Source organism: Chamaea fasciata, unplaced genomic scaffold (genome assembly GCF_029207755.1).
Source record: "Chamaea fasciata isolate MVZ Bird 193981 ecotype frontalis unplaced genomic scaffold, bChaFas1.0.hap1 SCAF_7, whole genome shotgun sequence".
NCBI lineage: Eukaryota > Metazoa > Chordata > Aves > Passeriformes > Sylviidae > Chamaea > Chamaea fasciata.
The window spans coordinates 14,538,448-14,566,219 of NW_027094092.1; the positions used below are offsets into that span (position 1 = coordinate 14,538,448).

The 27,772-nt window shown below is 40.8% G+C and overlaps 1 protein-coding gene across 9 annotated transcripts in view; it reads right to left on the reverse strand.

Moving 5' to 3' along the window:
- Positions 1-328: 328 nt before the first annotated feature.
- Positions 329-27,772, reverse strand: part of PTPN5 (protein tyrosine phosphatase non-receptor type 5) — a 76,096-nt gene continuing 48,652 nt past the window's right edge. For 8 of the 9 annotated variants that reach the window (XM_066187665.1, XM_066187666.1, XM_066187671.1 and 5 more), the window contains 9 exons: positions 26,650-26,888; positions 23,834-24,023; positions 20,908-20,992; positions 18,456-18,535; positions 17,822-17,959; positions 14,392-14,502; positions 8,673-8,833; positions 5,872-5,985; positions 329-2,197 (listed from right to left, as the gene is read on the reverse strand). In XM_066187665.1, the coding sequence (XP_066043762.1) occupies positions 2,104-2,197; positions 5,872-5,985; positions 8,673-8,833; positions 14,392-14,502; positions 17,822-17,959; positions 18,456-18,535; positions 20,908-20,992; positions 23,834-24,023; positions 26,650-26,888 (1,212 nt within the window). In that variant the 3' untranslated portion in view covers positions 329-2,103. The remainder of the gene's footprint in view (positions 2,198-5,871; positions 5,986-8,672; positions 8,834-14,391; positions 14,503-17,821; positions 17,960-18,455; positions 18,536-20,907; positions 20,993-23,833; positions 24,024-26,649; positions 26,889-27,772) is intronic. The other variant, XM_066187670.1, reaches the window with a different exon arrangement.

Genomic DNA, 27,772 nt, shown 5'->3' on the forward strand with positions numbered 1-27,772 from the left:
GAAAATCTCCCTGTACAGGAGGCAACTTATATGTTGAACTTACCTCCTATATGCACACTGCCCTCCAAACAAGAATTCTTTAGCAGATGCATGGGAAGCTGATGACAGAGCAAGTAGTTTTATTCACTGACTCAGTTTTGACACAGAAGGGCACTGAAAAGCTGAAAAATATTTATGGGAGTTCCACTTTCAATGTTATTCAGAATATTAGTAGTTATTTTGTTATTTTTAGAGGAGTGCTTAGATGGAATAGTGTTACCCCTTTGAAAAAGTTGATAGCACAGAGGAGAATATAGCTATCAGGATTTACATAAAACTAACACTCATGTTATGCTCAAAAGCTTAAGTTTATTGCTCTCTTTAAAGACTACCACCAGTATTTTAAAAAAGAATGCCAGTTCTTTCTGCTAGCTTCTCACTGAAGGAAATATTTTAAATACAGCAATAAAATCAAGTGGTTTAAAGATAACACATTTTGCCACACATTCATGCAAACCCTGCAGACAGGATTTTTACAGGTTCATGGATACAGAATAAACACAAAAATGTGTACTGAAATATTGGGAAACTTTTTCCCCACAGTGATGAAGTTGTAGGCGTAACATTTCAGGCCTTACCCTGCACCTGCTGACGTCAATGGCAAAACATCAGTGGGAGCAGGATCAGCCCTTGTATTCTGAGAGCTGCTTTACCTTCTCCTGATTAGGAAGTGCAGTAAATTCGCAGAATCTTCTGCACTAATTGAAGCAGTGGGTTTTGGTTTTTGTTACAAATAGACATAAGCAAATATATTTTTAGTACGTCATCAGAGCTTCTATTCACAAAACACTCATCTTTCATGTTAAGGATCTTGTGTACCTCCATTTTTCTCTGCTCAGTGAAGCACTAAAACGCGTGCTCAACTCTAAGCACTAAATACAAACTACAATCTTCCCAGCCTGACTGAAGTCTAAACCAAAAAGCACAGGCAGCAGTCTGTATTACTGGAAAAGCAACACTGTTGCCTGGAACAGTGGTTAGAATGGGCTAATTATTGAGTAAATTTGGTTTGAGGGAAGATTTATCACAAAGCAGCTAACAAGTTCACACTGTTTTGGTTTTTTTTTTTTTTTTAAGCTGCCTTTAGGATTTGCATTAATTTTAATAGGCACTGGACACATGGTTACCCTCAAAGCTTTGAAACAATTATAAATTCATAGAATAAAAGTGATTTTATTATTATATTTTTAATAAAGATAAACTTAAAAAATTCCTCACCTGATTTTGAATCTCAGATTTCAGGAGAAATTGTATTCTATGTAAAAATAGAAACTATTTGCAGAAATACAATTGGTTTGCCAGATGACTAAGATGCCCAAATATCGACAAAGAAAAGGTAAAGCACGAAGCATTTATGTTCAGATTAATGTCTACTCAGATTCACCCCGCTGTCATGATGCTGGGGTACACTGCTGGTAAGAATTCAAGGCAAGAATTTGACTCATGTCATTGAAATATTGTTCCCGCCTTAGTTCTAATAACACTGGTAGTGGACTGCTTTAGAAAAAATAAACAAGCAAACATGATGTGCGAAACATCATTTCAATGCGAATCTACTTGAGTCTTTCAATGCAGAGGCTCAGAAGGTTTACGATACACACAGTATTCGGTAATTTTATATGTAAAAACAATCAGAAAGAGGCAAAAATTTACTTTCAAGCTTAGTCAACATACGGCACATTTCAGCATGACAATTCAAAAAGTTTCACACTGTATTTGGATATATTAGCAATGACCTTTTAAAAAATAGCAAACTGAAGACAGTGGATTTTTTTCTGTTTTTTTTTTTTCTTGCTTTTGTAACAAATGAAGCTACTATTATTATTTACAGTATAAATAAGCCTTTTTTGGTGAAGATTATGTCCTGTAACATATGTTTAAGACAAGGCGTACCTCAGCTCTTAAATGTCAATGCAAACAAGAGCATAAAAGCAATATCAAAGTAAAAGAATATCTTTCCAGCTAAGACAGCCAGGTTACCATGTGTCTCTTATCAGATCTGAAATATATCTGAGCGCAGTCAAAAGTTCTCCTGGCTTTAGCCTTTAGGAATATCATGAACACTTATTCTTCTGCTGCTCTAGAAAGCTGCTTTCCATACAAGCTCATGACATGATGCACAAACTGATACTGTTCACAAGTCTGGATCATTCCTCCCCTGAAAAGCAAGAAGAAAAGGGGAGGGAAACAGCAGTCTTATTACTTGCAAACACATGAGGAAATAGCACAGCTAACATGAAGCTTGTGCGCCACACCAAATGCCTACTCCGAAGCTGTCTGAAATGAGTGAGAAGTGCCCGTTGGTTGTAACCAGCTTTAAGTCTGACCCTGAGCTCCATTTTGAAAATCTCTGCTAAGCAAGGAACAGAAGGCAGTGAGAACAGGAATGGGCTTTACATTCATTTTCCTTGGCAGAGGCCCTCCTCTAGGAAAGCATCACCATCATCATTTATTCTCATATTACCTGAGCGCCTGTCCTCCAAGAACCCTTCTGTTTAAAGTAATACCCACCCCAAAGCCCTGGAGAGAGAGATGGGAGCAGGGGAATAAAGAGGGGAAGTAGCTTATCCAAGACTTCATAGCTGCACTAGGGACTGAATTTGGGACCAAAGAGGGCCAGGCCATGCCAAGCCACACCAGCCCAGATAAGGGATGCAATTTTCCCATTCTGCAATGAGGATTCTTTCTTCTGTGCCACTCCACATCAAGCTTTTGGCAAGTTAACCAGAAAACTAGGGATGGCCAGCAGGATTTTGGAGCACACAATGTTACCTTAGAAAGGACAACTCAGATTTATAACTGATCTGACTGCAGTGCACACCTTGATAACAAAATATACCTCAGCACAGTAACCTGTTTTGGTTCAGCTTATTTTTCAGCTTTTACTGAACTGTAAAACATTAAAACTGAAAACTTGAAAAGTACTGCAAGCAGGAGCAAAAGTAGTTTGATTTTTCCTGTGTCATTAGCCTGTGTATTTCAGCAAGGAGCACATTAACCAACATATGAGCACTACAGGGGGAAACAGAAACAAACAAAACCAATCAGGACGAAGTTGTTAATTTTAAGCAGATTCTACTAACATTTGAAATCTTGCTAAGAGTACCCCATTGAAAGTGATGTGATCTCTTGACAATCCATTATGAAGACAATTAAAACTTGTGTCTGAAGCTCACAGAAAGTGTAGAAGTGCAGAATTGTGCCAGCACTGGTGCTGGTGCACAGAACCTGGCAGCACAGTGCCAGAAGGGGGCCGAAATGACAAGTGGAGTTGAGGAACATGGGAACCCATGGGTGACGGGAGCCAACCAGACTGTGTCAGTCTGAGGAAGAGCATGTGGTGCATTCCCTTAGAAACCTCACCAGAGGACACTAATGAAAAGTTGCTTCCTCTGAGCAAATGGGTAGCAGACTGCTAGCACCCTCCTTGGGGACAGCCCTTTTCCATGGGGTCCAGCTTAACCATTATGGGTCACAGAGTGGCTATACCAGTAAGGGGGAGATGAGAGGGAAAGACAACCTTGTCCTTCAGCCCCATGCACTTATTTTGTTAAGCAGCTCGTTGAAATAATACTTAATGAGCAGGGAAGGGCAGGGACCTGTTCTCCAACCTTTCATCATCCAGCAAAGGTGAGAAACAAACATCATCTAAAATAAAAAGTATTTCCTAGCTGAGCATCTCCTCCCCATCTGCTCCACTTAATACAAGCTCACAGTTGATTTGTTTCTGAGTCCTTCTGTGCTCCACACAGCACTGAAATATGTCTATGTCAGACTGTGACACACAAGGAACATTAATCATATCTGACAATTTCTCCCCAAGAAATTCCATTGACAGTGGAGTTGCACCCTGAAGTTGTAGTAACAGAAGCACCAGGGTGGTCATTGAGATTCAGACTACAGGAAATTATTTTCCTTTTTATCCGGTTTCCTGCTATGTGATGGCTTCCTCCCTTGCCACACATATGCACACCATGACATGTGCTTGCTGTCCAGGCTTTGGCACAGAATTATATTTTCACCCCTATTTGCTACAGAAACCTTTGAAATCTGAGTTGCATTGTGGGCAATGACAGCAAATGTCTCTCAGCACTGTGGGAAGGATGCAGGAATGATTACTTCCTCTCCTTAGTCATACTAGGTTATTTTAGGACCATCTGTTGGCCACTGATGCAAAGCCCAGTGCACAGAACTTTTCCAAAGGATTTGTGAGGGAATGAAGAGAAAAAAGACCTTTGCTCTCTCCATACCCATGGCAACTTCAAAGGTGGTTCTCAGGGCTAATGTCAACCTTTCTACTTCTGTGTAAAGCAGGGAGGTGCATTCCTTCAGACGTCTACTCTGGTCTGCATCCAGCGTTCTTTCCCTAAGTTCCTGGTGACTCTTTACCATTCTAAGCGGCAATGATCAGGCAAGAGGAGGAGACAGTCTTCCCTCTTATAGCTGCTTGGACACTGTCTCAACCTCTCATGCTCCTTTTGAAGTCTCCTGGAGATTTCGGGGGGAGTTAGTGAAAATGAGAGTGGGTGGCAACATGACTTCCAAGAGACCACAAGCCCTATTTTTCAGTCCTGGAAGAAATTATGCTTTTCTGTAGGAAGGATGGTGATCTGCTTTCCATCTTGAGTATTTTACCCCATGACATTTAAATGGCTTTTATCTATTCCATCCCACTCCTGAGAGCTACATGGCAGCTACAGAGGCTCCTGCAGTCTTCCTTTCCTGTATGATTTTCCTTCTTCAGAGTCTTAAAGTGACTGCCAGTTCCCCTCTCCCTTCCAAGCTAGTATTTGCAATTGGCTTGCTGTATCACACACATTTGTAAGTAGGCGCCTTCAGCCTTCCTTTGTGTGGCAATTTTCCTGTGTAGAATCAGTCACAGAGACAAGATATTTCACATCCAGGCAGATATTTAACTGGACCATGGATAATCAGCTCTTACTATTCCTATTCTGTTTTTTTTTCTCGAGAAACCTTCCCTTGTCTGGGCTAAAATCCAGTGAAACAGCCAAATCTCTAAGCCCCTGCAGGTCCCTGTCTATCAGAGCCTCAGCAGGGCAGCAAGCATTTCATTTTTTGCCTCCCACTGAGCATAATTTCTTCTCTGAAATAAAGTTCAGCGTGGGGTTGAAGTTCTTTTTTTTCCCGCAGAAAAATCTTTGGTATGTTTTTCGTGACATCTCTTCCCCCGACTACATTTATCATTATCATTAGAGAGAACACTGAGACATGTTTTGATGGCATTTGAAACCAGTGGGAGAGGAAAAATAACATCTCTGGTACAAAATTCAAGTCTGTTTACTTCATAATCAAACTCAAGGTGGTGTGTTAAGAAATGCTTAACTGGAAACCATTGAATTTGTGGAGATTTTCACAGCTCCTTTCATTTGTCTATAAACACTCCAGGTTGTGCACTCTCCTTCCCCAAGCAATGTCTCTCTCACCATGGCTCACAGCTCCAGTATTTGAGATGAATTTTCATTACTCCTTCTGGGAGGAAAGTGATGATCTGTGGCTCTGAACTTGAGTACAGCAGATCTTTGAGCCTTTGTATGAACATGAGGCCATCTCCTCTGCTGGTAAAAGGTCTCCCCTTGCTGCATGGAGATGGGCAGCTGTGCAGACTTTGATGCCAGCTGTGAACCTAAATCAGCTCTAGGGCTGTTCATTAAGGTTTACTGCTCAGGCAAAGACTACAAGTCAGAGGAACGTTCTCTCTTGGCCTCCACTTGGGTTTGTTCTTCCCCTCTCCTTATTTGCTTCTCCTTAAATAAGGGGAAGTATTACCATTTTTTCTTTCCATTTTTCTGGAAAGGAAACAGACTTTCTTACCTGTCTAACCGTAACTGGCAGGCTGTTCGCAAAATGTCAACTATGCCCTCGTTCTTCAGCTGTTTACAGCAGACACTCGTGGCAATAAAGCAGCCAGTCCTCCCAATGCCTGCACTAAGGAAGGGAAGAGCAGAGAGAGGCAGTGGAGATGTCAGAAGGGTTTTGGAACTTTCTTGTCAAACAACTACCTCTAAACCATCGCAGATCCCGTCATCCCTTTTGTCCCTCTGACCTTTGGCAGCTGAGTGCTTCCAGATGGCAAGCCATAACTAGGAAAAGAAACCAGCTTCGCTGGATGACATGATTAAGTGTGAGCCACTCACAGCAAAAGGGTGGACATTGCAGATACAGTGCTAAAAATGGACTGTTGGAGACTCGTTGACTGAATATGTTGTTGAACATCTCACTGAATCATTGAAAAAAAGCTTCTGCATTTCTTAGCAAGATTTGGTTTGACAGCAACCCTTGCTTTGAAGGCAAACTTTGCTTTGAAATTCTCAATTCTAACAGCTTCTTTGAAAGCTATTTTCATTCATAGGTAGAGCAAAAAAAACCCCCAACCCTTGGTTAAATAATTAGAGCTAACAGCAGTATAGTAAGTGTGATGCCATTTTTTGATCAGATGTACAATCTAGTAATTTGAATTAGAGCAGAATACAACAAATTCACTATCAAAACAAGTCTTGAAATTTTCCTGAACTCTTTTGTACCTGATACAGTTCTTAGTTCATGACCAGAACTGAGTTTATTTTCAAAGACACAGTGCTATAGAAGCTGTGAATTCTTCTCAACACCTAACAAACTACCAGCAAATGCTGGAAGCCTTTCTTACGCATGAAATAATTAACTGAGCATACTCAGGAATAATTGCTTGACACAACTACAGGAAATCCTGCTTTCATTTACATTGTGAGAAAATTGTAATGCAAAATCACTGGCAACAAGTGTTCAAGCAACATTGGGTTCACTGTTCACAGCTGCCCACAAGTCCTTCATCTTTCACTTGACCATAACCAAACTGACCACAGCACACAGCTCCTGATAGTGTTTACTGTCCAGACATCTCAGTAGTTTGCAAAGGGAGGGAACAACATCCATTTTTAGATAAAAGAAACCGCACTTGTCCCAGGACAAGCTGCAGGTCTCTCAGTGCCTGAGACAGCATTGGGTAGCACATTATCCACATAGAATGCTTCACAGTCCTATCACCATATCTCTTAGTATTTTTTTCCCCCCAAAATGCCCCATTTCTCCCCAGATTATTACTGCGTCATGGGGATCACACCATACAAGAGTACAGAACAAATAAGCAAAGCAAGAGTGACATGGTAAGCAGCAGCAGATACCATAGTTCTTCAAGGAGCTCCTAGAGAGTCACAAATTTCCATGGCCAAAGAGGATCTCCATACAAACCATTTCTTATTTTTCATCTGAACTCTCCCAAATTTTTCCACATCTGTTTTAAAACAAAGGTATAAAAACTGGACATGTGGTATCCCACGAGCATTTTAATAGTGACTGCTCCATACTAGCTTAGAGTCAGATCTTTGACGACAACAGGCTACCAGCCATTTCTGCCAAGAGGCTCTTTAAAAACATAATCATTGTATAATATCCATTTACTATGGCTTTTGGAGAGCAACCATCTGCTGTTTCCTAGAAAACATTATGCAAAATTAAGCAAAATTCTGTACAAAAATAAATTTGGCAAAATGTATGTTATTGAAATTATGGAAGATTACCCTGGCAAGATAAACTGCAGCTGTTATCAGGCTTTTTGCTATTTACCTGGAACAACTGTTTTGAGGACAGACTGTAGTTTCCAAGTAATCATATTTAACCTTTCTAAATGCTGGCAAAACAGGGCTTCCTTTTAGACCTCTGGAACTTCTCCAATTTTCCAAGAACTGTAATTCATCTATACTAAACTTTAATGCTTTAGAGTGTGTGAACCAACTTTTTAAAAACACTCTTGGATGAAAATCAACTAGCATATCTGATTTAACAGGGGTTGCTGAAGCTTCACACACTCCCTAGTTAGCAGTGCAAAAGAACATACTTCATTATGTCTACAAACGATAAGTACATCATCCCACTTCTTTCTGAGGACAGAAGAGAACTGTCCTCATCTATTTTTATTCTGCTCTGATTGATAATTACAATTTTCTCATCAGGCGTCAAACCACTGTAAAAACTTTGCTATTTCCATGAAAGTTTTCATCTTTGCCACAGATTTTTACTGATACTTCAGTTTTATTATCAGTTATGCATCTGTTTCCTGACTATTGATTAGTACTTGCTGTAATCAGCTTTACCACTCTTTCATTTTTGTGTTGTATTTAAATTATTGTCTTTGGCCTAATAATGATTAAAAAAATAGCAAAGAAGGAATCTACAAAACAGGGAAGCTTAATGCTTAAAGCTGAATGTTATTATTTGTCTGCTTGCTTAACTGGAAACCATGTGTCTTTCTACTCAATTTCACCTAAAGTATGTTAATCTTTGCTAACCTGATCCTTAAAAGATAATTAAAGGCTTGTATTACTGGTAAGGCAAATGAAATGAAATTATTCTTACAAGTAACTGAGCCACTGTCAGCACCTATGTTCAACTCAGTCTATATCTGAACGTAACACTTGATAATAGAAAATCATTGTCATTAAAGCTTTGAAATTCCAAGCATATTTCAGAAGCAGTTGGGCAAGATTTCACACATGTGACTGATGGCCTATAAGGCAGTGTCTGCACTGTGTCACTGTGTGTGAAGAAGCCCTAGGAATTCAGACACAACATTTATTTACCTGCAGTGAACAATCACTGGGGCATTCTTGTCCTCTGCACTCTGCATGGCCTCTTCCACTTCCAGTACTAGCTGTAACAGAGGAGGGGCCTGGTCTGGTGTCTTCTGGTCCGGCCAAGACGTGTACCAGTAATGTTTCAGGTTTCTGACTTCTTCTCCTTTCTGCAATCCAGTTAAGACAAACACCACAAAAGTTTTACAAGAACTTCTCATTGTAAACTGATACTGAAACATGGCCTTCCCTTTAAGACTGAGGGGATTGAATCAGTCTGACGGAAAGACAACACAGCTGGGCACATACAGTCCAGGAGTTTGTTGCAGAGAACTGAGATCGTTTTGACACAGGTGATGGAGGAGCCAACGAGGAGGTAACCTTGTATTAAGTACATAATTGGGCACGTGAAGGTTGGGAGATGCCTTGGCTGCAGTGACCAACAGATGGTGGAGGATCCTACATGGAAGGAGCAAGGGCACTAAGTAGGATTACAAGCCTGAACTTTGGAAGACATAACTTTGATTCGTTCATGGACTCAGTTGCAGGAATCCCTTGAGTTAGGGCCCTAGAAGACACGGAACCCAAGACAGCTCATTAATATTCAAGCATGACTTCCTCCAAGCTCAATTTCAGTGCATCCCTCTGGGTAAGAAATCGTGCAAAGAGGGCAGGAGCCATGCATGGATAAGCAAGAAGCTTCTGGCAAAAAAACTCAAGAAGGAAATGGATGGAATATGGAAAAAGGGACAGGGCACTTGGGAGTAATAAAGGAATGTTGTCAAAGTATGCGGAGATGTGACAAGAAAGAATAAGGCCCATTTGGAATTAAATGCAGCAAGGGATATCAAGGACAACAAGAAGGGTTTCTTCAGTTGCATCAGTAGCAAAAGGAAGAGCAGGGAAAAGGTAGGACTGCTGCTGAATGAGGTGGGAGCCCTGGTGGTGGAGGATACAGAGAAGGCAGAGTAACTGAATCTCTTCTTTGTTTAAGTCTTCATTGCCAATGCTGGCCCTCAGGAATCGCAGACCTTGAAGGCAAGACATTCTGGAGAAAAGACAACTTTCCTTTGGTTGATGAGCACTGAGTTAGAAAGCGTTTAGGTAAACCTGACACCCACAAATCTATGGGCCTCAATGGGATCTACCCATGAGTGCTGAGGGAGCAGGCAGACATTACTGCTAAGTCACTCTCCATCATCTTGGAAAGATCATGGAGAACAAGAGAGGTGCCTGGAGACTAAAGGAAAGCCAATACCATTCCAGACTTCAAAAAGACAGCAAGAGGGAGGACCCAGGGGGCTACACAGCAGTGGGCCTCAGTTCCATCCCTAGAAAGGCACTTAAATAGTTCACCCTGCATATCACCTCTAAACGTGTGGAGAAGAAAGTTGTCTGGAGTATTAAGCATGGATTTACCAGGGGGAAATCATGCTTGACCAATCTGAAAGGCTCCTATGATGATATGACTGGCCGGGTGGATGATGGGAGAGCAGGAATACTGTCTGTCTTGACTTCAGCAGGGCTTTTGACCCTGTCACCCTTACCTCCTCATGAGGTAAGCTCAGGAAGCATAGGTTAGATGAGTGGACAGTGAGATGGATTGAGAACTGGCAGAATGGGTTCAGAGGGCTGTGATCAGCAGCAGAGTCCAGCTGAAGGCCCATAGCCAGTGGCCTTCTCCTGGGAACGGTACCGGGTTTGGCACTGTTCAATTTACTCATCAATGACCTGGATAAAGGGGCAGAAAGTACCCTCAGCACATTTTTTGTTGAGGAAACAAAACTAGGAGTGGCTGACACACCAGAGAGCTGTACTGCTATTTCATGAGACCTGGGCAGGCTGGAGAGTTGGACAGAGAGGAACTGATGAAGTTCAACACAGACAAGTGCAGGGTCCTGCACGTGGAGAAGAATAACCCCAGGTGCCAGTACAGTCTAGGGGCTGACCAGCTGGAACGCAGCCTTGTGGAGAAGGACCTGGTGGACAACAAGTGGCCCATGAGCCAGCAGTGCCCTTGTGGCCAAGGAGGCCAATGGTATCCTGTGCTGCATTAAGAAAAGCAGAGTTGTCAGGTTGCAAGTAGTGATCCTACCTCTCTACTCAGCCCTAGAGAGGCCTCACCAAGAGTGCTGCATCCAATTCTGACTGCCCAGCTCAAGAGAGACAAGGCACTACTGGGGAGGGTCCAGTGGAGGGCCATGAAGATGATTAAGGCACTGGAGCACTTCACTTAGAAAGAGCTGGGCCTGTTTAGCTTGGAGGAGAGACAACAGAGAGGGGACCTTATCAAAATCTGTAAGTATCTGAAGGGAGGGTGTCAAGAGGATGGGTCAAGGCTCTTTTCAGTAGTGCTTGGCTACAGGACAAGGACAATGGGCATGAACTGAAACACAAAGTTCCATCTGAATATGAGGAAAAAATTTTTGAGGGTGACAGGGTGACAGAGCACTGGAACAGGCTGCCCAGAGAGTTTGTGGAGTCTCTTTCTCTGGGATATTCAAAACTCACCTGGACACAAGCACAAGCAATCTGCTTTAGGGCAACTTGCTTTAGCAGGTGGGTTGGACGAGATTATCTCCAGTGGTCCCTTCCAACCCCAACCATAATGTGAATGCTAAATGGAACAGAAATCCAAATGGGAAGCCACACAACACAGAAATCTGGACTTCAAATATCAAGACTGCACTTCAGTAAAGTGCCTTAAAAAAAAACCCAAACAACAAAACCCCCAAAAAACAACCCACAAAAAACCAAACCAAAACAAAAAGACCCCAAACAACAAACCCAAAAAATTCCTCCCCCCCGCAAAGTATTCTGCTCTTTTAGTGCCAAGAGCTGTGTGCAAAACACTCCAGGCAGTCTGTTCCCTCTTGACAGATTCATTCAGCAAAGCCAGAGCTGTGCTTGTGACATAATTGCTTTCATAATGTATTTGACAGACAGAGCCAGAAGCCATACCTCTGTCTGTGATAGCTAGATAAATAGATGAGGGAAAGAGATGGGAGCTTATTTTTCTATCTCTTCTGACAGACAGACTTATATCAGTCTCCTGTCAATTCTACTCTTCTCTTAAACATGGTGAGAAATTCAGAGGCAGTATGGAAGGTGGGAATTGTATCTAGCTGCAGTCCAGGTCTTTCTGAGAGACACAAATTCTGATTCTCTGTCTCAGCATGGTTATGAATATAGCATATGTGCTGTTTCCTTTCTGGAGTGCCGAGTAGCACTGTGAGCTTCTGATCTTGTGTGTTCAAAGTGATATCCTTCTGTCTGATTTCTAAAGGTGCAAAATAGTAACAGGGCACCCAGGGAACTGGTCTTACCCTTGCAGCCATTACACAGGCCAGCTGGCACAGGGCAAAGTAAATGTTTGCAAAAGGTCCAAGAAGAGAATTGTTAGCTTTCACAACCCTCCCTTCAACACATGGCTGGCTGACTTGAAGAGAGGGGAAAAAAAAAAAAAAAAAAAAAAAAGAAACATAACTCCTTCTAAAGAACAAGGCACAAAACCCTGAAAATAGTTTCTGTCATGTATGCTCCCAAGTCCCTCCCTATGCTTGTCAGTCACTGGATGCTAAGAGTGCTCTGTGGTTGTGCATTTTCCATCCATTTCTTTGGATGACAAAGCTTTTGCACAGCTCCACAGTGAACCAGATTGGGAAAGAAATCACATTTAATCTTATTCCTTTCTTGAGATGGCTTAATTTTCAGATGGATCAATCAGTTTCTCCCTTTGGCTTGGCACACACCCACAAACACTTGTGAGGGTACATGGGAGATGGCACAAGGGTCAAAACAAGAGAGATAGACAAAGGGAGGCTCAGCTTCATTGAGATGCTGTTCCATCTTACACTGGGTTTAAAGTGCTCACTGAAGCATAGCCACAGGATCCTTTGGGCTGTGTCTAACTCACTTCAGGAAAAGAGAGCCTTACTATCATAGCACAGAGTTTGGCCTTAGGGTGTTTATGCTAGGGAGAAAATACTTTGTTTAAGAGAGCATAACTGGTTATCATGAATAGCACTCCAGCTCACTACAGTAAATCCAATCAAGACTGCTCTGAAACACAGTTGCTTTTGAATGTGTGACTATGTGTGAGTCACAGAAGTTATGAACATCCAATTCTTAACTCAGTTGTGAAAAATTATAATAAAAATGTTGTCAATAACACTGAGAGAAAAGTAAAAGTCATCTGAAGAAAAACATGAATCACTACATAAGTCATTTGGTTGACAGCAACAGAAAACAAAGTTCTAAAGATGAACTCTGGATGCCTTTAGTTTCGTCTACTGTGTTAAAAGTTTTATGCTTCTGCTTGGAGAACCCTGACTTCTGTGGTTCTGTACACTTCTGCTTTGACTTGAACAAAATATTCCCTATTGATTGTTCCTTGAGGCTGCGAAGACTTGAGAACAGCTAGGAGGAAGCAAGATTTAATTGACAGTTTGAAGTCTACCATCATGTATGCTGTAGCTGAGATCATGACTCAGTGGCTAGACACTGGCAGCTTTCTCTGAGAAAGGAAAACAAGCCTTGCCTATAGCCTGAGCTTCTTCTAAATTCCCAAAACCTGAAAAATCTTGTCCCCTATACTGAGAGAAAAATGACTGTTCACTCCGTAAAGCATTCAGTAACTGTGTATTTCTGAACACTCCTGTTTAAGGGCAAACTGAAGTCAATTCATGGCTTTTCCAGTTTTCACTAAGTCACTTGATGCATGCATGGTTCAGAGCTGCTGCTCCACTCTTGCCATTAAATGACAAATGTACAGCTCTAGGGAATGGTAAGTTAAATGGAATCTTTATTTCAGCTCTAGAACTCAGCAGTTCACAACCTGACATTTGGGGGTGGAGGAAAGAGATGTTGACCCACTAGTACTGAAAACAAAACCATTGTCTAACAGAAAAGCAAAACCAGATGAGCTGCAAGTCTGCAACATGTAAATATTCCTCACTTCCCACTTCTCAGGGAGTGTGATTTTCTCCTTGCTGCCTTTGCCAAGAGCATGAGTGACAGACTTTCTACACTCTGAATCCAGACATGGGATGTCATATGCTGGCTTTCTGCCCATTAGCATATGGCTGAAGAGACTTGAAACTGGCTGGATAAAAGAGAGTTTTTCCAGCTTGGAAAGAAATTATCATGTTATACCGAGGTCGGGGTAAATCTGGCAGATGAAAGATGTATGAAGTTTATGTAAACAGACTTTTACTAAAACATGTAGCTTGATATTCGAGAACCTAGCAATGAAAAGAGTTGTAAAATAAGACTCAGGTAGTTTAGAATAAGTAGTATCTAAGTACTTAAAAAATAAACCAGTGCTAAAAATTTCTATCCACAAGATTACAGAATGGTTACTGGTATATAAAATTACACTTGTGAAGTAAGAAGCTCTCTGCGAGCTGACATTTCATTCTAAATGATCAATGAACCCAGAGGACAAAGGCACAGAATGAGTCACTGGTTTCTTACCCAGTGAACCCCATACTACTACAACTGGCTTGGTGGCTTTTAGACTGTACACACGCAGCCTAAACCTCTGACTGCTTATTTTTCTGTAACCATCATGCGGGTGAACTGGGCAAAGCTACAACGACTTCAGTAATGAAAAGTAGTATATGTACAGCAGTACACTGTGCAGAAGCTTTCTACACAACTCCCCCTGAACATCTGCATTTATAGATTTACACAGCTAAGCTACTGTAAGTACATTGGAACAATTTACCTTTAGGGTGATGAGCCTTAAACGGTAATCGTCTGCTTGTATGACTCTGTTAACTGTGATTTCTATCCCTTCATAGGTGACCTGCTCCTCTGGCCAATATTCTGTGCATTTCTGTGTGCAATATAAAACAAATCCAGTTAAGCAGGTATCAAGGGAGGCTCATTTTTTTCTCCCCTGAAAGAGAATATAGCACATGCATAGATGAATATGAATAAATTTTGTTTCTATAATAAGTACAAGCTTTCACTTACTAAACAGGGACCACATTTCAGCTGATTTTTGCTGCATCCATAATAGCCTGATTGCTTGATTAAAAATGCACAAATCAAGTAATTACTATCCAATGCTTTTAAATACCCACATCCTTATTTATCTTTATGCAACTGATGTGCATTTTGAAGGTTCATTAGAGAGGCTGGTGGCAATGTGCTTCTGTTTTTAAATTAATCCTTTTCTTAAGATAATAATGATTAGTATAATATACACTAGTTACCAATATATCTGTGCTGCATATATACTGATGTAGAAACACAAAATACAGCCTTTCTATTTTTATAAAGGCTCAATGCTCTCTGAATATAAAATGATCATTTGCACATGTTTTTGCACAAAATAACATGACTGGGGATGTTTGGGGAAATAGATTATGTACCAAAATCCACTTAAAATTGTCAGTGAGAATCTCTCAAAGCTAGGGAACTAAAAGGCAGCAATAGCTGTGAGAGACATTGGACTACTACATTCGATTTTGCCAAAAACCAGTAAGAGATGCAGCCAGCACAACCTGACACCTAGAAACACAGAAACTATAGTCCATTTCCAGATCTACTTTTTGGTACTGATACACTAGAGATGAGCCAGTGAAAATCTGTAAGCACTCTGATCCTGGAAGGAAAGCTAAAAAAGACTGGTTTTGTATTTAGTTTCTCTAAATTAATCAGTATGCAAAGGCAGAGACAGGCATTTCAAGATGGTGCACAAATTAGTTCATGGACAAGGAATGACGTGAATGAGGCAGAGTCTGAGAAAAAGGCTCCCTTGTGACAATGCAAGAAAATATTTCATTATCACAGGGGAGTAGGTAACTGCTATTCAACAAACCTCAGTAAAGATGATGCTTATAAGATTCCTCTTTTACACATCTGCACACAATGTTGAAGGAAACAAGTTGAATCATTTTGCTCTCCCCCACCAAACATAATTCTACTTGAGGAGAAAGACTAACAACAGAAAAGTACCTCGCAAAGTTACTGAGTCAAAATTTTGTGTGGGAGAATCAGTGTTGTTCCATCTGCACAGTACATCAGTTAATAACCCACTGGGATTGTGGCCCACTGTGTCTCTGTAAAGTTATTTATGCAGATTGTGTTTTTTCTTCCTCTACTCATAAACTGCAGAATCCACTGCAAAAATTGTCAAGAACACTACTAGCTATCAATAGCACAGACATGGCTCTGCTTAAAGGAGTGGAGTAAGATTGCCCACTCATTTCTGTGGGCTGTCTGTCAGTTCAGATTAGAAGTGACAGAGGGCTGAGGTGCAGAGCTTTTAATACCCACATGAGTGAAGTCATTGCTCTGAGGAGGAACACAGAGCCTCTCTTACTAGCATCATTGCTGAACAAAACTTTTGGGTTTGAATCTATGAACTTTGAGACCTGTTTTTCAACTAGCAACGTAAGTGTTGCAGATAAACGGAGTGAGTAGAGAAGACATTTACATGAAAGGACCCTGTATTTATGGCTGAGATTGCTGACACGATTACATTTTTGACAGAAAATGCATCAGGAAAGACTCAGCAGCTCTGTTGTGATATACAGACTGTAGCAAGCTCCAGTTCTGTAGTGCCTCAGCACTGCAGTGCACTGCTTTCCATTACTGATAAGAGGGGTGAAACACTTGGTCAGTGCAGGTAAGAGGCAATCCAGACATAAAGGCTATTTTGCCTTCCTGTCATACAATCTCGTTATGAAAACTACAGTGGAATAACATATCAACAAATGTGTCATTCAGGACCAGCATTTCCTCTGCATCTTTAAACCTCGAAGTCCTCAAAAGATTCCAGTGCACTGACTGTGTCAAGACATTTTAATATTATAAGTGCCAGAAACTGGCAACTTTGATTAATGAGCAAGTTATTGCTTCAGTGCTGCTGCTCAGATACAGGCAGGTACAAGTTTAAAACACGAGTGAAAACAAAGCATTCAGATCAGCAACATACTCTGTTGTGCATCAGCAACGCCTTGACAGGACGTGTCCAATGAGCCAGCTGTAATAACTGACCTTTTTTAACTTGCAAAGCATGATAATTCTGTGTCAGACTTGTTCGTGTCTTTTTTTCAAGGAAGCTGAAGGTTAAATTTATTTACCTTATAACCACGAAAAGATTTGTGCACATGCATGATTATGGGCACTAAGCTTCCATCTAGCAGATAAACCATTACAACTCTGTCTGTAAGCTGGATGTATGCCCATATTCTTTAGCTTCTAAGCATCTAAAGCTCCTTCTCCAAACAAAAATCTCTAACCTAAATTACTAATCTATTCTCAAGGACAAACCTGACATACGCTGCTGCTGCAGTTTAAGAAACAACATTTGGATATCTCCACTCAACCTAGCTGCATAGTGGTGAGGGGGGCTGCAGAGGCCAGCACATACCCAGACCACTTTCTTACATCTTACCCTGCCAGTAAAGGCAGATGTGAGCTCAGCTACCTGTCTGTGAGCTGAAGCCCAGGCACAAAGTTCTTGCAACTCTGCTATGGGGAAAAAATTGCAGCAAGTAATAAACAGCTGGAGGGTTGCAGTATTATGAACTGCAAAAAACCCCCACATCACTTTAGGTGGATTAGCACAAACATCACTACAGTTTAATTTATGGAAGTAGGTGGCAAATAGAAAATTTCAGCATCTTAATTTTAGTATTTCATAAGCATTCCCTAGATACATTCAGGGGAAAAGTCCTCAATATCCAAGTCAGTTCTAGTTGTTGGTTATCATACAGAACTCAGGTACTTCCTCAATGAAATGTGCATATAGACATCAAATCATAATAAATGTAAGATAAAGCAGCAACAACTCTACTGATTAAAGATATTCAACCTTAGCAGTTACGGGGTACTACTGCTTTTGATTCCTTTAGAAAGAACTTCAAAGGCTGCCTGCAAATAGAGCTGGGTAAGGAGGGGTTTCAAGTCAGCTGAGAGAGGAAAATGGCAAAAACAACAGTAGGAGAAGTCAGACAGCAGAACAGGACTTACAGTAAACAGAATTGAAAGAGAAGCCCACATCTTCTCTGAGCATGAAGAATTTAACGCTGCTTCTGATTGCACAGGCCACTGAACTAACTTCTGTTTGCTGGCTTAGTGTCTATGCTGAAAATATCTGCTGGAGTACAGATAAAAATATAGACTGGATGTAACAGCATTACCTCATTCATCTCTTCTATATTGGTAATCATGACAATGATGGGAGAACGCTCCTGCCACACCATTCTCCAGAAGTCAGTGACAGTATTAACTATCGGTCCCTGAGTAGCAATATATACCTTTTCCTCTCCTTTATAGCCCTGCCAACAAAAGAACAAGAGATCAGTTTTAACAGGGATGTCCACCATAACCTTGAAGGTTCATTCTTAAAAAAATCAGGGAGCTATCCCGGTTGAAATGCTGACTCCGTGGCATCAGCTCTCCTCTCTATCTCTCTCCTGCACATGTGCACATGGAGCAAAGGCACAGTATGGACTCAAAATTCCAGCCAAGAGTGTCCAACAGCCTTGAGATGACTCTAGCTAGGTCCTGAGCCTTATTCAAGCTGATTATCCAGTGCCTTGGTTAGGCCAGCTGACAAGGAATTTTGCAACAAGAACTGCAGAAGTATGTTTCTGTCTGGTCTGAATCTGTACAGGTGCACTTCGAGATTTGGGTTTCAGCTAATGTAAGCAGGAGAGAAGAGCAATCAGATCAGCTAGGATGCCCTTAAAAGCCAGTGTAGGTTGCAATTCTGTTTACATTAACAGTGGCTGATAGAGGCTGGGCAGACACACCGGGCTACAGGGCTCTTACCCTGATGTAGTTAGCATTGATGTAAGAGCTGAGGGGATCGTCCTGATCAGCTGAGGTAAGGCACACTCTGCTGTGAGGATCTGAAAGGTGTACAGAGATAAGGAATAGTTTATCAGTTGCTCAAGAGGAAACAGACTTACAAGATTATTTAGTACAGCAAGACATTTACATGCATTCATGGCCATCACAGCAGATATGAGTGGCCTTGGAAAACCCCCATGTTAAGACCATTAAAAAAGGGAGGGGATGGTTGGGGTAATTTGCAGCCTTCTGACAGTTTCACCCACTCTCTGAAGCCTGCCTTAATTGGTCCTGTTGCAGAGTCAGCGTCTCAGCATTATTCTGCAAAAGCAGTTTTCTGCTCCAGGAAATTATTTCTCAATCTGTTAGGTCAACAGACTCATTCTGGCTTCAAAGACATTAGAATATTTTTTGTGAAATGACAGCAAAGAGCTTTTCTACCAAAACATAAACATGCATTTCCTGCACCCAGACAAGCCAGATGACAATAATTCTTTCCCTTTTTCATCTTGCAATGAACCGAACTCCAAGATGTGCTATTAACAAATATAACGGTTATAGACAAATTAAAGAATATTAACAGTCTCTTGCATTTTAAGTCTCTTCAGTACTTGAGTCTCCTTCATTGAGGCTGTTTATGAAGCATTATTCTTGTTCTAATAAGATGACAAAAGAAAACATTATTCCACTTAAGAAGTTCAGTCCGATTCCCACTGAAGTCAATGGATGTTTCACTGATTTTAATGGGAACCGACACAGGCCCACTTTGACCAGTGCTACCCAGTTTGTTACTACTGACAAGAAACATCCTCCTGACAGAGGCCTCAGCAAACAGCAACAGTGTATGCGACCAAAATAGTATTAAAAACAAACCACAGGTGCCTTTTTCATAAAAAAACCCCTTCAGCTGACTTAGAAAGCAGAATAAAATAAAATTTATGCAAAAATTGTGCTTTACCCAGTATCATATTAAGGACTAGGTGCACAGTAATTTTTACAGTACTACAAACACAGACTCAGCATGAAATGCTGTCCTCAGACAGACCAGATTCTCTTTTACTGGGATCTTTGGTTTTGAAGCACAAAGAGAATGTTTAGGTCTCCTTGCTACCCCTCTTTACTGCCAGCACCAAGCCCTGTGAAATGGAGGCAGTGGGATGAGAGTGAGCATTCAGCCCTCTCCTTTTCTCAGCAATATCAAGCCATCCTGTGGACACAGCCAAGAGACAAAGCTGCTAAAAGCTTATTTAGAAAAAAAAAAACCCCTCAGACTATAATAAGGCCAGAATAAAGTTGTTAACCCTTAGAGAGATGGTTGGGTAGAAAGCAGTTATCTGAGAAGAAGAGGTCAAAGTTACAACAACGGCTGCTGGCAGATACCAATATGGCTGAAATGAAGAGATACCAAATTCACAATACACAGAGCACTTAGAGATCTGGCACCTTCGGCATCTGAAATCAATATCCATTTTTGCAATCTTCCCATTCCAGCAAAACCAGGAAATTAATACTTGAACTAATCACCTCAGCCTTTAGCACAGCAATATGGAAAGGTGTTAAATGCTTTTACATTTCTGCTCTGAGAAAGAGTACAAAGTCATCAAAAGAGTTGCACACATTAGGCTACAGTTGCTGGAGTTTGAAGACATTAAAAAAAAATCTTTTTTGAAACCATTTCAAAACCAGTCTCATTGACTGTTAGGTGTAGCTGAGGACATTTTTGACTTCACTGCACTAATATTTGCTAACCTGACACTGAACCTTTTGGATTTTGCAAAAGACTACTGTGGATGGTGGTACCATCTTCCAACAACAGCTTAGAGAAAAAGAAAACCCAAACAAACAAACAAAGACATCCAATCATATCACTTTCCAAAGTACCTTTAAGTATGAAAGAGGGGAAAATGATGACACTTGTTAAAAATTTGTACCAAAATATTTCTCAAAACTCCTACTCCTGCCTACAAATAAAACTAGTGTAATAGAAAAGAAAAATACTTTTCTGTGTCATCTTGATGCCAACAGGCCAGTTCCCAATATTCTCAGTCTGCATTTAAAAAAACAGTCAGGAAAATAATGTTGCTAGAATTTGGTCTTTCAAAAGAAATTTAATCAAAGAAATCGTTAAATAACATCTTAATAAACCAAGTTCTTGGGTACAACTTTTAAGCAGCACCAAATGATGCAATTCTAATAACTAAAAAAACCTACATTTCCCTGAGGATCAGCAGCATTTTGGTTCTTCATGCTCTGTACCTCTTTGGAAATTTGATTTATGCTTTGAAGCTATGCTGCTGCTCCATAAACATGGCTTTTGGACAATACACTGTGGTGAGGGTACACTTCATGCACTCAGGAAAGGAAAATGCAAAGCCTTCCAGCATGTGGAATAAACCACCCTGCCCCAGTGACTTAAAAAGCAGAAACTTACTTGGGAGAATTGTTTTGTAGCGATTCTTACGCACTAAACCTGGAATATCATATTCCTTTGGATCAACAAAGTTCATTGGAATTTCCTGTTAAAAAAAAGAAAAAGAAAAACCCCACAAAAACATAAGAGACAGTCAGTAGTATTATTAGATTCACAGGAGGTATAAAAACCCCAAGCCCATTATGTCCTCCCTGCGAGGGAGGCAAAGTGATGAAGTCAGCTGGGACAAATTGTACAGTACCTCTAGCAACTTACCACCAAAGTATGATTGATGTTTCCTTTTACTGTCACTGGCTTTTTTTTCTGAAATCCTTCATGTGAAAATGCTCCTAGTGACTAATTCATTGAGTAACACGCATGACATGTTCACTCCTAATATTATTAGCACTGAATTGCGAGTGTAGGCACAGAGCAATGCAAGAGGTGGAACGCAAGACGCTGCTCCAAGAGGATGGACCTCAGCACCATCCTTTCTGACTCACATCGCTTCCTCTCTGAGGGTGGAAGTTAATAATTTGCTGGGGACATGCACCAGCAACAAAGTATGACACACATTATGACAGGCTGGTGTGCTGACCTGACTCCATGGAGCTGGGGGAGCGTCACTGCTTTGCTGTTGTGCTGTCAAGCTCCATGGAGAAGGAGCAAAGGGGTATCTGGGGGTTGCCTGTGCTCTCTATCGCTGACACAAAGAACACACAGAGATGGAGGGACTTCCTATTCCCCACTGCTCATCCCCTGCAATAAGTGGCCAATGCCAGGAACAAACAGGAACCTTCCACCAGCTGGAGTCAGCAGGCAGGCGAAGAGAAGGGATGTGTTAACCAGGCTCAGCAGAGATACAGCTCACGGGAACTGGGAGGCAGAGCTGGTCATCCCAGCTGCTCTACACTGGATTTGAGACCACTACAGGACAGACTGGTAACAGGAATCAGGGTTAAGTAAGGCAAGCCTCACTCTGGGAAAAAAATGAAGATGAGCAGAGCTATGTAGAAACACAGCATTACTTAGGCTGAAAATGGCCTCTAAGACCATGGAGTCCAACCTTTCACCTAGCACCTCCATGTTTACTGCTAAGCCGTGTCCCTAAGTGCCACATCCACATGTTTACAAACACTTTCATGGATGGTGATTCCACCACTTCCTCAGGCAGTCTGTTACAGTTCTTCACTCTTTCAGTGAATAATTTTTTTCCCAATATCCAATCTAAACCTGCCCTGGAACAACTTGAGGTCAGTTCTGGAACCTTAGAAGACTATCTGCCCTCCATCTCTTACAAAGCACTGAGCACACTTGGATTTAACCAGAGGCAAATAAGGACAAAAAATGCTTTGTTGAAGTAATTTCCTATCAATTTTGAGAACTGCATAGGAACAAAATCTTCATATTTTTCTCAATTGTTCCTTTGTATTTAGTCAACCCAAACTCTTCCTGAGCCAAGCTCCATGGGTTGTTTTTGGGTCTTAAGTCATTCACCACGCTAGCCAATTCTTGGTGAAATCAACAGGACTACTGCCTGAGTAAAAACTCTAAATCTTGTACAAATTTCAGGATTTAGACCCGTTAACGTCCTCCCTGACTCTTCTTCCAAAATGACATAGCTGCTTGCTTCATCTGGGATCTGGACTTTGAAAACCATGTAGGTTAGACAGAGCGAAAACACATGATGAAGAGCTAGTTGCTGGTAACTGTTTCATTAAAAACCAACTAGTTTACAATTTTTAATTACAGAAATGACATTTTGATTGCACAGCATTTTGTGCTCTTTTAGTTTTCATTAAAGAATGAAAATAGCTTGGGATGGCTTGGCTGCTGAATGATTCTATGAACACCAGGAAACCTAATTCAAAATATCTCAGACAAATGCAGTGTATTTTCTTCTACTTCTTACATTATTTGCTTTGCTTGAAAGCTACAGAGTAGCTCCAAGACTGATGAAATTGTATGTGGACTAGTCTAGCAGTCAGTTCAAACACCGAGTGAACATCCCCTCCCTGAAAGAGCAATAGATTCTTTACTTTAAAACCATCAGGGCTTTGCCTACACAAAAGCTGCTTTCCTCCAACTTGTACAGCACTAAAGGAATTAAGGACCACAGCTACCTTGTGCTCTATTTTAAAACAGAAGTCCAGACTATCCCCCTGTTCTTGTAAAGGGAAAAACCCCTTAAACTGCACAAGGAGGGAGGACAGCAAGTGACAATCAGAGTGGTCTTTGCCTTTCAGACACTTAGAGGTCATGAAGAGGACAGGCTGAAAGGTCTGTAAGGTTGCAAAACATAATCTTCCTCCTGATCTGCTGAGATTACATGCTTCAGAGAATATTTGATGTGGCAGTATTAACTTCAGTAGTTTACAACCTGCAAATTATTTTTGTGCAGAGAAAAAACCCATAAATACATACTTTCTATAGCTCCTGCTGAATGACAGAGCCACACTGTGTTTCAGGTTAACCAGAGAACATCTGAAAAGATTTGAAAAGTAGCTCCACATTAAGCATTCAACAGCAAAGAGGGTAGATTAGGACTGATTTCATCCCTAGGATAAATCCAGACACATTTCAAGAAATTATGCTTATAGCAAATGTGGCTTTTCTTCTGAACTCTAGTGATTATTTTGTTGCTGTTGTTAAACAGGTAATACACGGCAGAAAAAAAAAAAAATAAAAATCTTGTGAAACAAGGACATCTTGTTGTTTTTGCCAGAACCAATTCTCTAGTTCTTAAGTGACAATATCACTGAAAGCTTTCAGACATTGTAATTTAAAATAATGATAAATTTGGGAATTGCATTAAATGCTTCACTGACAGAAGTGGAGTTTGCATGCACTACTTTTAGACTGGCAGAAAACAATACCAAGGTCTTCTTTGGAGAGACAACATCCCATTTTTATTGATGCTTCTAGAAGAGAGAGGTCAGACACTCACAAAGAACTCTGCCTGGAGTATGAAAGGATCCAGTGCTTTCTTGTGCAGCTCCTCTTCAGTCAGGATGTTCGATGCTGTCTGGAGGTATTCTCGGGCTGACTGTTCCCGTGGGGACATGACATAGCCAAAGCCTTGTTCAGAGCAGCCTGGGGTACACATATCCAGCGTGAGCGAAACATTTGAACCTCTCCTGCAAAACAGAGCAGTCAAAGCTTGCTTACAACAGACCCATCACTGCCAGCAATGACAGATGAACAATTTTAGGAAACCACCCAGCTGGTTCTGATGAGGACATTTTGGTCACTAGCTGTAAGAAAATGGGTGATGCTTCTTGTGTGGACAAAACTAGAAGATGACTTTGTACACTGAAACATCACTGAGGTAAGATCTTGCGGTAAACTACCAGTTCAACTTTATTTAATAAAGACATGAAAAGCCAGCCACTGCAGTGAATAATTTTTCTATCTGAAAAGCGTTCTTTCCACAACTGTACAACATAAGAAGGGTAAAATGAAGCTCCCAACACTTTAGCAAATAGTTACATTATAAACAGAGATACTGTTGAGTGTAGAATTTTTAGTATTAGTTAGCTACACAACAAACCAAAGAAGTCAAAATGCCTACCATGAATAAAGTTTTAAAGCACTTCTGAGCTTCTGTTAGTCTCACATATGACAGACAGAAGTAAGATTCAAAAGCCGTCAGCGAATCTATATTTAAATATCTTTAACATAAGAATAAAGCCACACAATATGATGATTACTAGGTAAAGATTCTATACATCCACACAGTAAATCTATTTTTGATGAATCTCAACTAGAAAAATTTAGTTAGAAGGTGTGTGCAGGAGCTATTAAAAACCATGTAAGCACGCAGGCATGACCAACTCACAGAGAGGACAGAAGTCATCACTTGGATCACAGCCCTTTCCTGGACTCAGGAGCTTGCCCAAAAGAATTTGCAGCCAGCTTCCTGCTGTGATTCACAGCCATGGGGAAATGCCACTAGTGGCAGACATGGAATCTTTAGTGACACCTTTCACCTTACCCTCCTGTGTGCAGTTAAACAGCTACCACATTTCTCCCCCAAAACAAGTGCATTTGACAAGGATTGCTTTTGGTTCTTTCAAGGTAGAAGAGGCTACCTACATTAACAGTTCTTCAGCATGAGGGAATGAGATTATTTGTTCTTCAGTGGTGTTTGAATTTAGCTGCTGAGCACCCTTTTAATTGCATGGGTGGTTAAAGAATGAGAGGGAAATAAGAGAAAAGCAGAATGGATACCAAAGAGGCACAGGTAGGTAATCTAACACAACACCAAACAAAGGAAAAGTGACCAACGTGTAACACAAATGAAGTTTGTCAGGGCACAGCTGAAACCTGAAATGATGTCTGCTTTCTCAAGGACATGTGTATGTTGAAAACAAGCTTCTGCCTTAACTGTTCACGTTGTACCTCGTTTGAGAACTTCAATTGCTTTCATTCTTCCACTTCTAGTGATTTGACAGGTTTTTCCTTCTAATTCATTACTTTAACCAATTGATAATTCCCCCAGTGATACTCCCCAATTCTCTTGATACACTGAGTACCTTTCGTGTAGGCTAGCAGTCACCTGAGGAGAAATGTTGCATCTTTAAAGTGACAGAAATTGAATGAAATCAGGGATAGTGAAGAACACAAATGACTCATGTATTTCAAGCCCAATCTTGCCTATAATGAAAAACCAACAAAGCAGCAGCTTCAGGGACAAGCCCCAGAGGTTACTGTGATCTCATATAAAGGTAGAATAAACCATAAAAGGTATAAGATTTTAGAACAATGCCACAACAAACCATAAAGCAAGAAAAAACATTCTAAACCCACAAGAATGCAAATTGAAAGCCTCTTCTCTAACATTCCTTTTTATTATTTCCCGAGGAGCTCTGGAAAATCAGCATTGTATTCTTAAAATCTAAATTCTGTCCTTTGTTTTAAGCTTTAGAGATGAGAATTAACTATGGTTAGCACTCCAATTAAGCTTGAAAACTGAGAAATAAAGAAAGGTGATACTTTGCTATGCTGGGCCCTTCAGTAACTTCATTCTTATTCATAACATGGTCACTTTAGCAGAATTTCTTCACAGGAATTCTATCATAAAGACCTTTGTTCTATTTCATTAAGACAACTGAAAGGACATGAAATAGAAAAAGATTTTCCTTTAATCTTGAAACTGTCCTTTCTGAGCTGTCAGCCTCTCGAAAAGCTCCTGACTTGCCTGAGAAACTCCTCTTTGGAGGCTGCCTTTATGGTTCAAGCAGTGAACACCAGTTCACCCCAGAGTTCATTTGAATCAAATTCATTTACTTCTGGATTAACTCATTAATATGAGGAATACCAAAGACTATCACTTTTTCTGTGGTTTGCTTTTGGAGAAAAGATAGTCCTCCAGTAGGAGTGACAGGGAAAAATAAATCAAGACTCACCTCTTTCAGAGGCAAAAGTTTCCACTGCTCTAAAGGGGATTTCATGCAATGCAGTTGCTGTCTTGATGAATGGTGAGAGACTGATCAAACACAAATAGATGTATTTAATGGAAAGAGATGATGCTTTAGAACAGCTCTTGTTGACAGCTGTCCAGAAACTGTGTGCTGTTTCGCTAACATGCTTGTATTTATGACTGGACTAAAAACAGGGCAGGAAATAAAGCAGGTGCATGACTTTAGAACCACATTTGAAAGTGACATTCACAAAGACAATAAAACTTCCTACTAGGCACAGAACTCCTAAACCCACAAAATCTGGGAGCAGACTATTCCCTGTCAGTCACATCTACCCTACCTTTCTTGCAAGCCCACGGATTTAACCGTCAGAGTAGCTGGGTCTGTCTCTGCTTTAATGTCCATTACGCAGTCGAAGACTGGAGTCTCTGGGACGGGATCCAAATCTAGGAAGTCATCCTCATTTTTATCCTCTGTCCACTCTGAGTATGTGAAGGAAGGCTGCCGGCTCACAGACTGGCGTCTGTCCTCTTGCAGCGGAAAGGGGGGGTCTGGTCGGGCTCTGAGGAGGTGCCAAAACTGGAGGAAACAAACATTTTTAGAAGTTTCTGCTTGTAGCCAGCCCTTCCACACAGCCTAGGGCATGGGTCTTTAGGGCAGCATCCCAGCTGTCTGTATTAGAATTGGAGAGTACTGAAGAGAACGGGAATGTTCCATGCAGGAGCAGCTTTGTGGTGCGTGTTACAAGGATTCACATCCACCCATTCAAACCTGCTTTCAGCCACAGATGTTTCCACAGAGCTGGCCAGGCTTAACTCAGGGATACAGTGGAAGTGGAATGTGCTTGTGACCATCATATGCAAGCCAATGTGATACCACTGTCCTTTTGTTCACTTTCTTATCCTTCCCAGGCTTGTTTACAAAACAAAAATCCACTATAGTATGCTACAACAAATCATACCTCTCCTGATTTAATGGCTTTCCGTGTGAAATTTACATAAAGCTGTCTTAAGTTAATATAATTGAGCTGAATATATTATATTACATTTATATATATATATATATATATATATATATATATATAATGTATAAATTGACCTTTAATAACCAGGGACTGTACCCCAGATTTATGCATAAACCCATCATCTTTTGAAGAGACCTCAATTTTGACACACCTGATCCTGGGGCTCAGAATGCCCATATCAGTTTTTGGCCAGGGGCAAAGACTGTTATATAATCTAATTATCTGATTTGAATACAGTATAAACATCAAATAATGAATGCTGTGAAGTTCTGAGACACAAGTGCAATGTGAAAGTTTATATTACAGATCAATGAAAAGTTTGAAATTTCCACATCATATCAGTTAGAACAGGTGCTGTGGTACACTAGATGATTTGGAAATAAGATCAGTAGACTTCAAATCCTCCACAGAGATTCCAGTTAAAAATTTCAAGCCCATT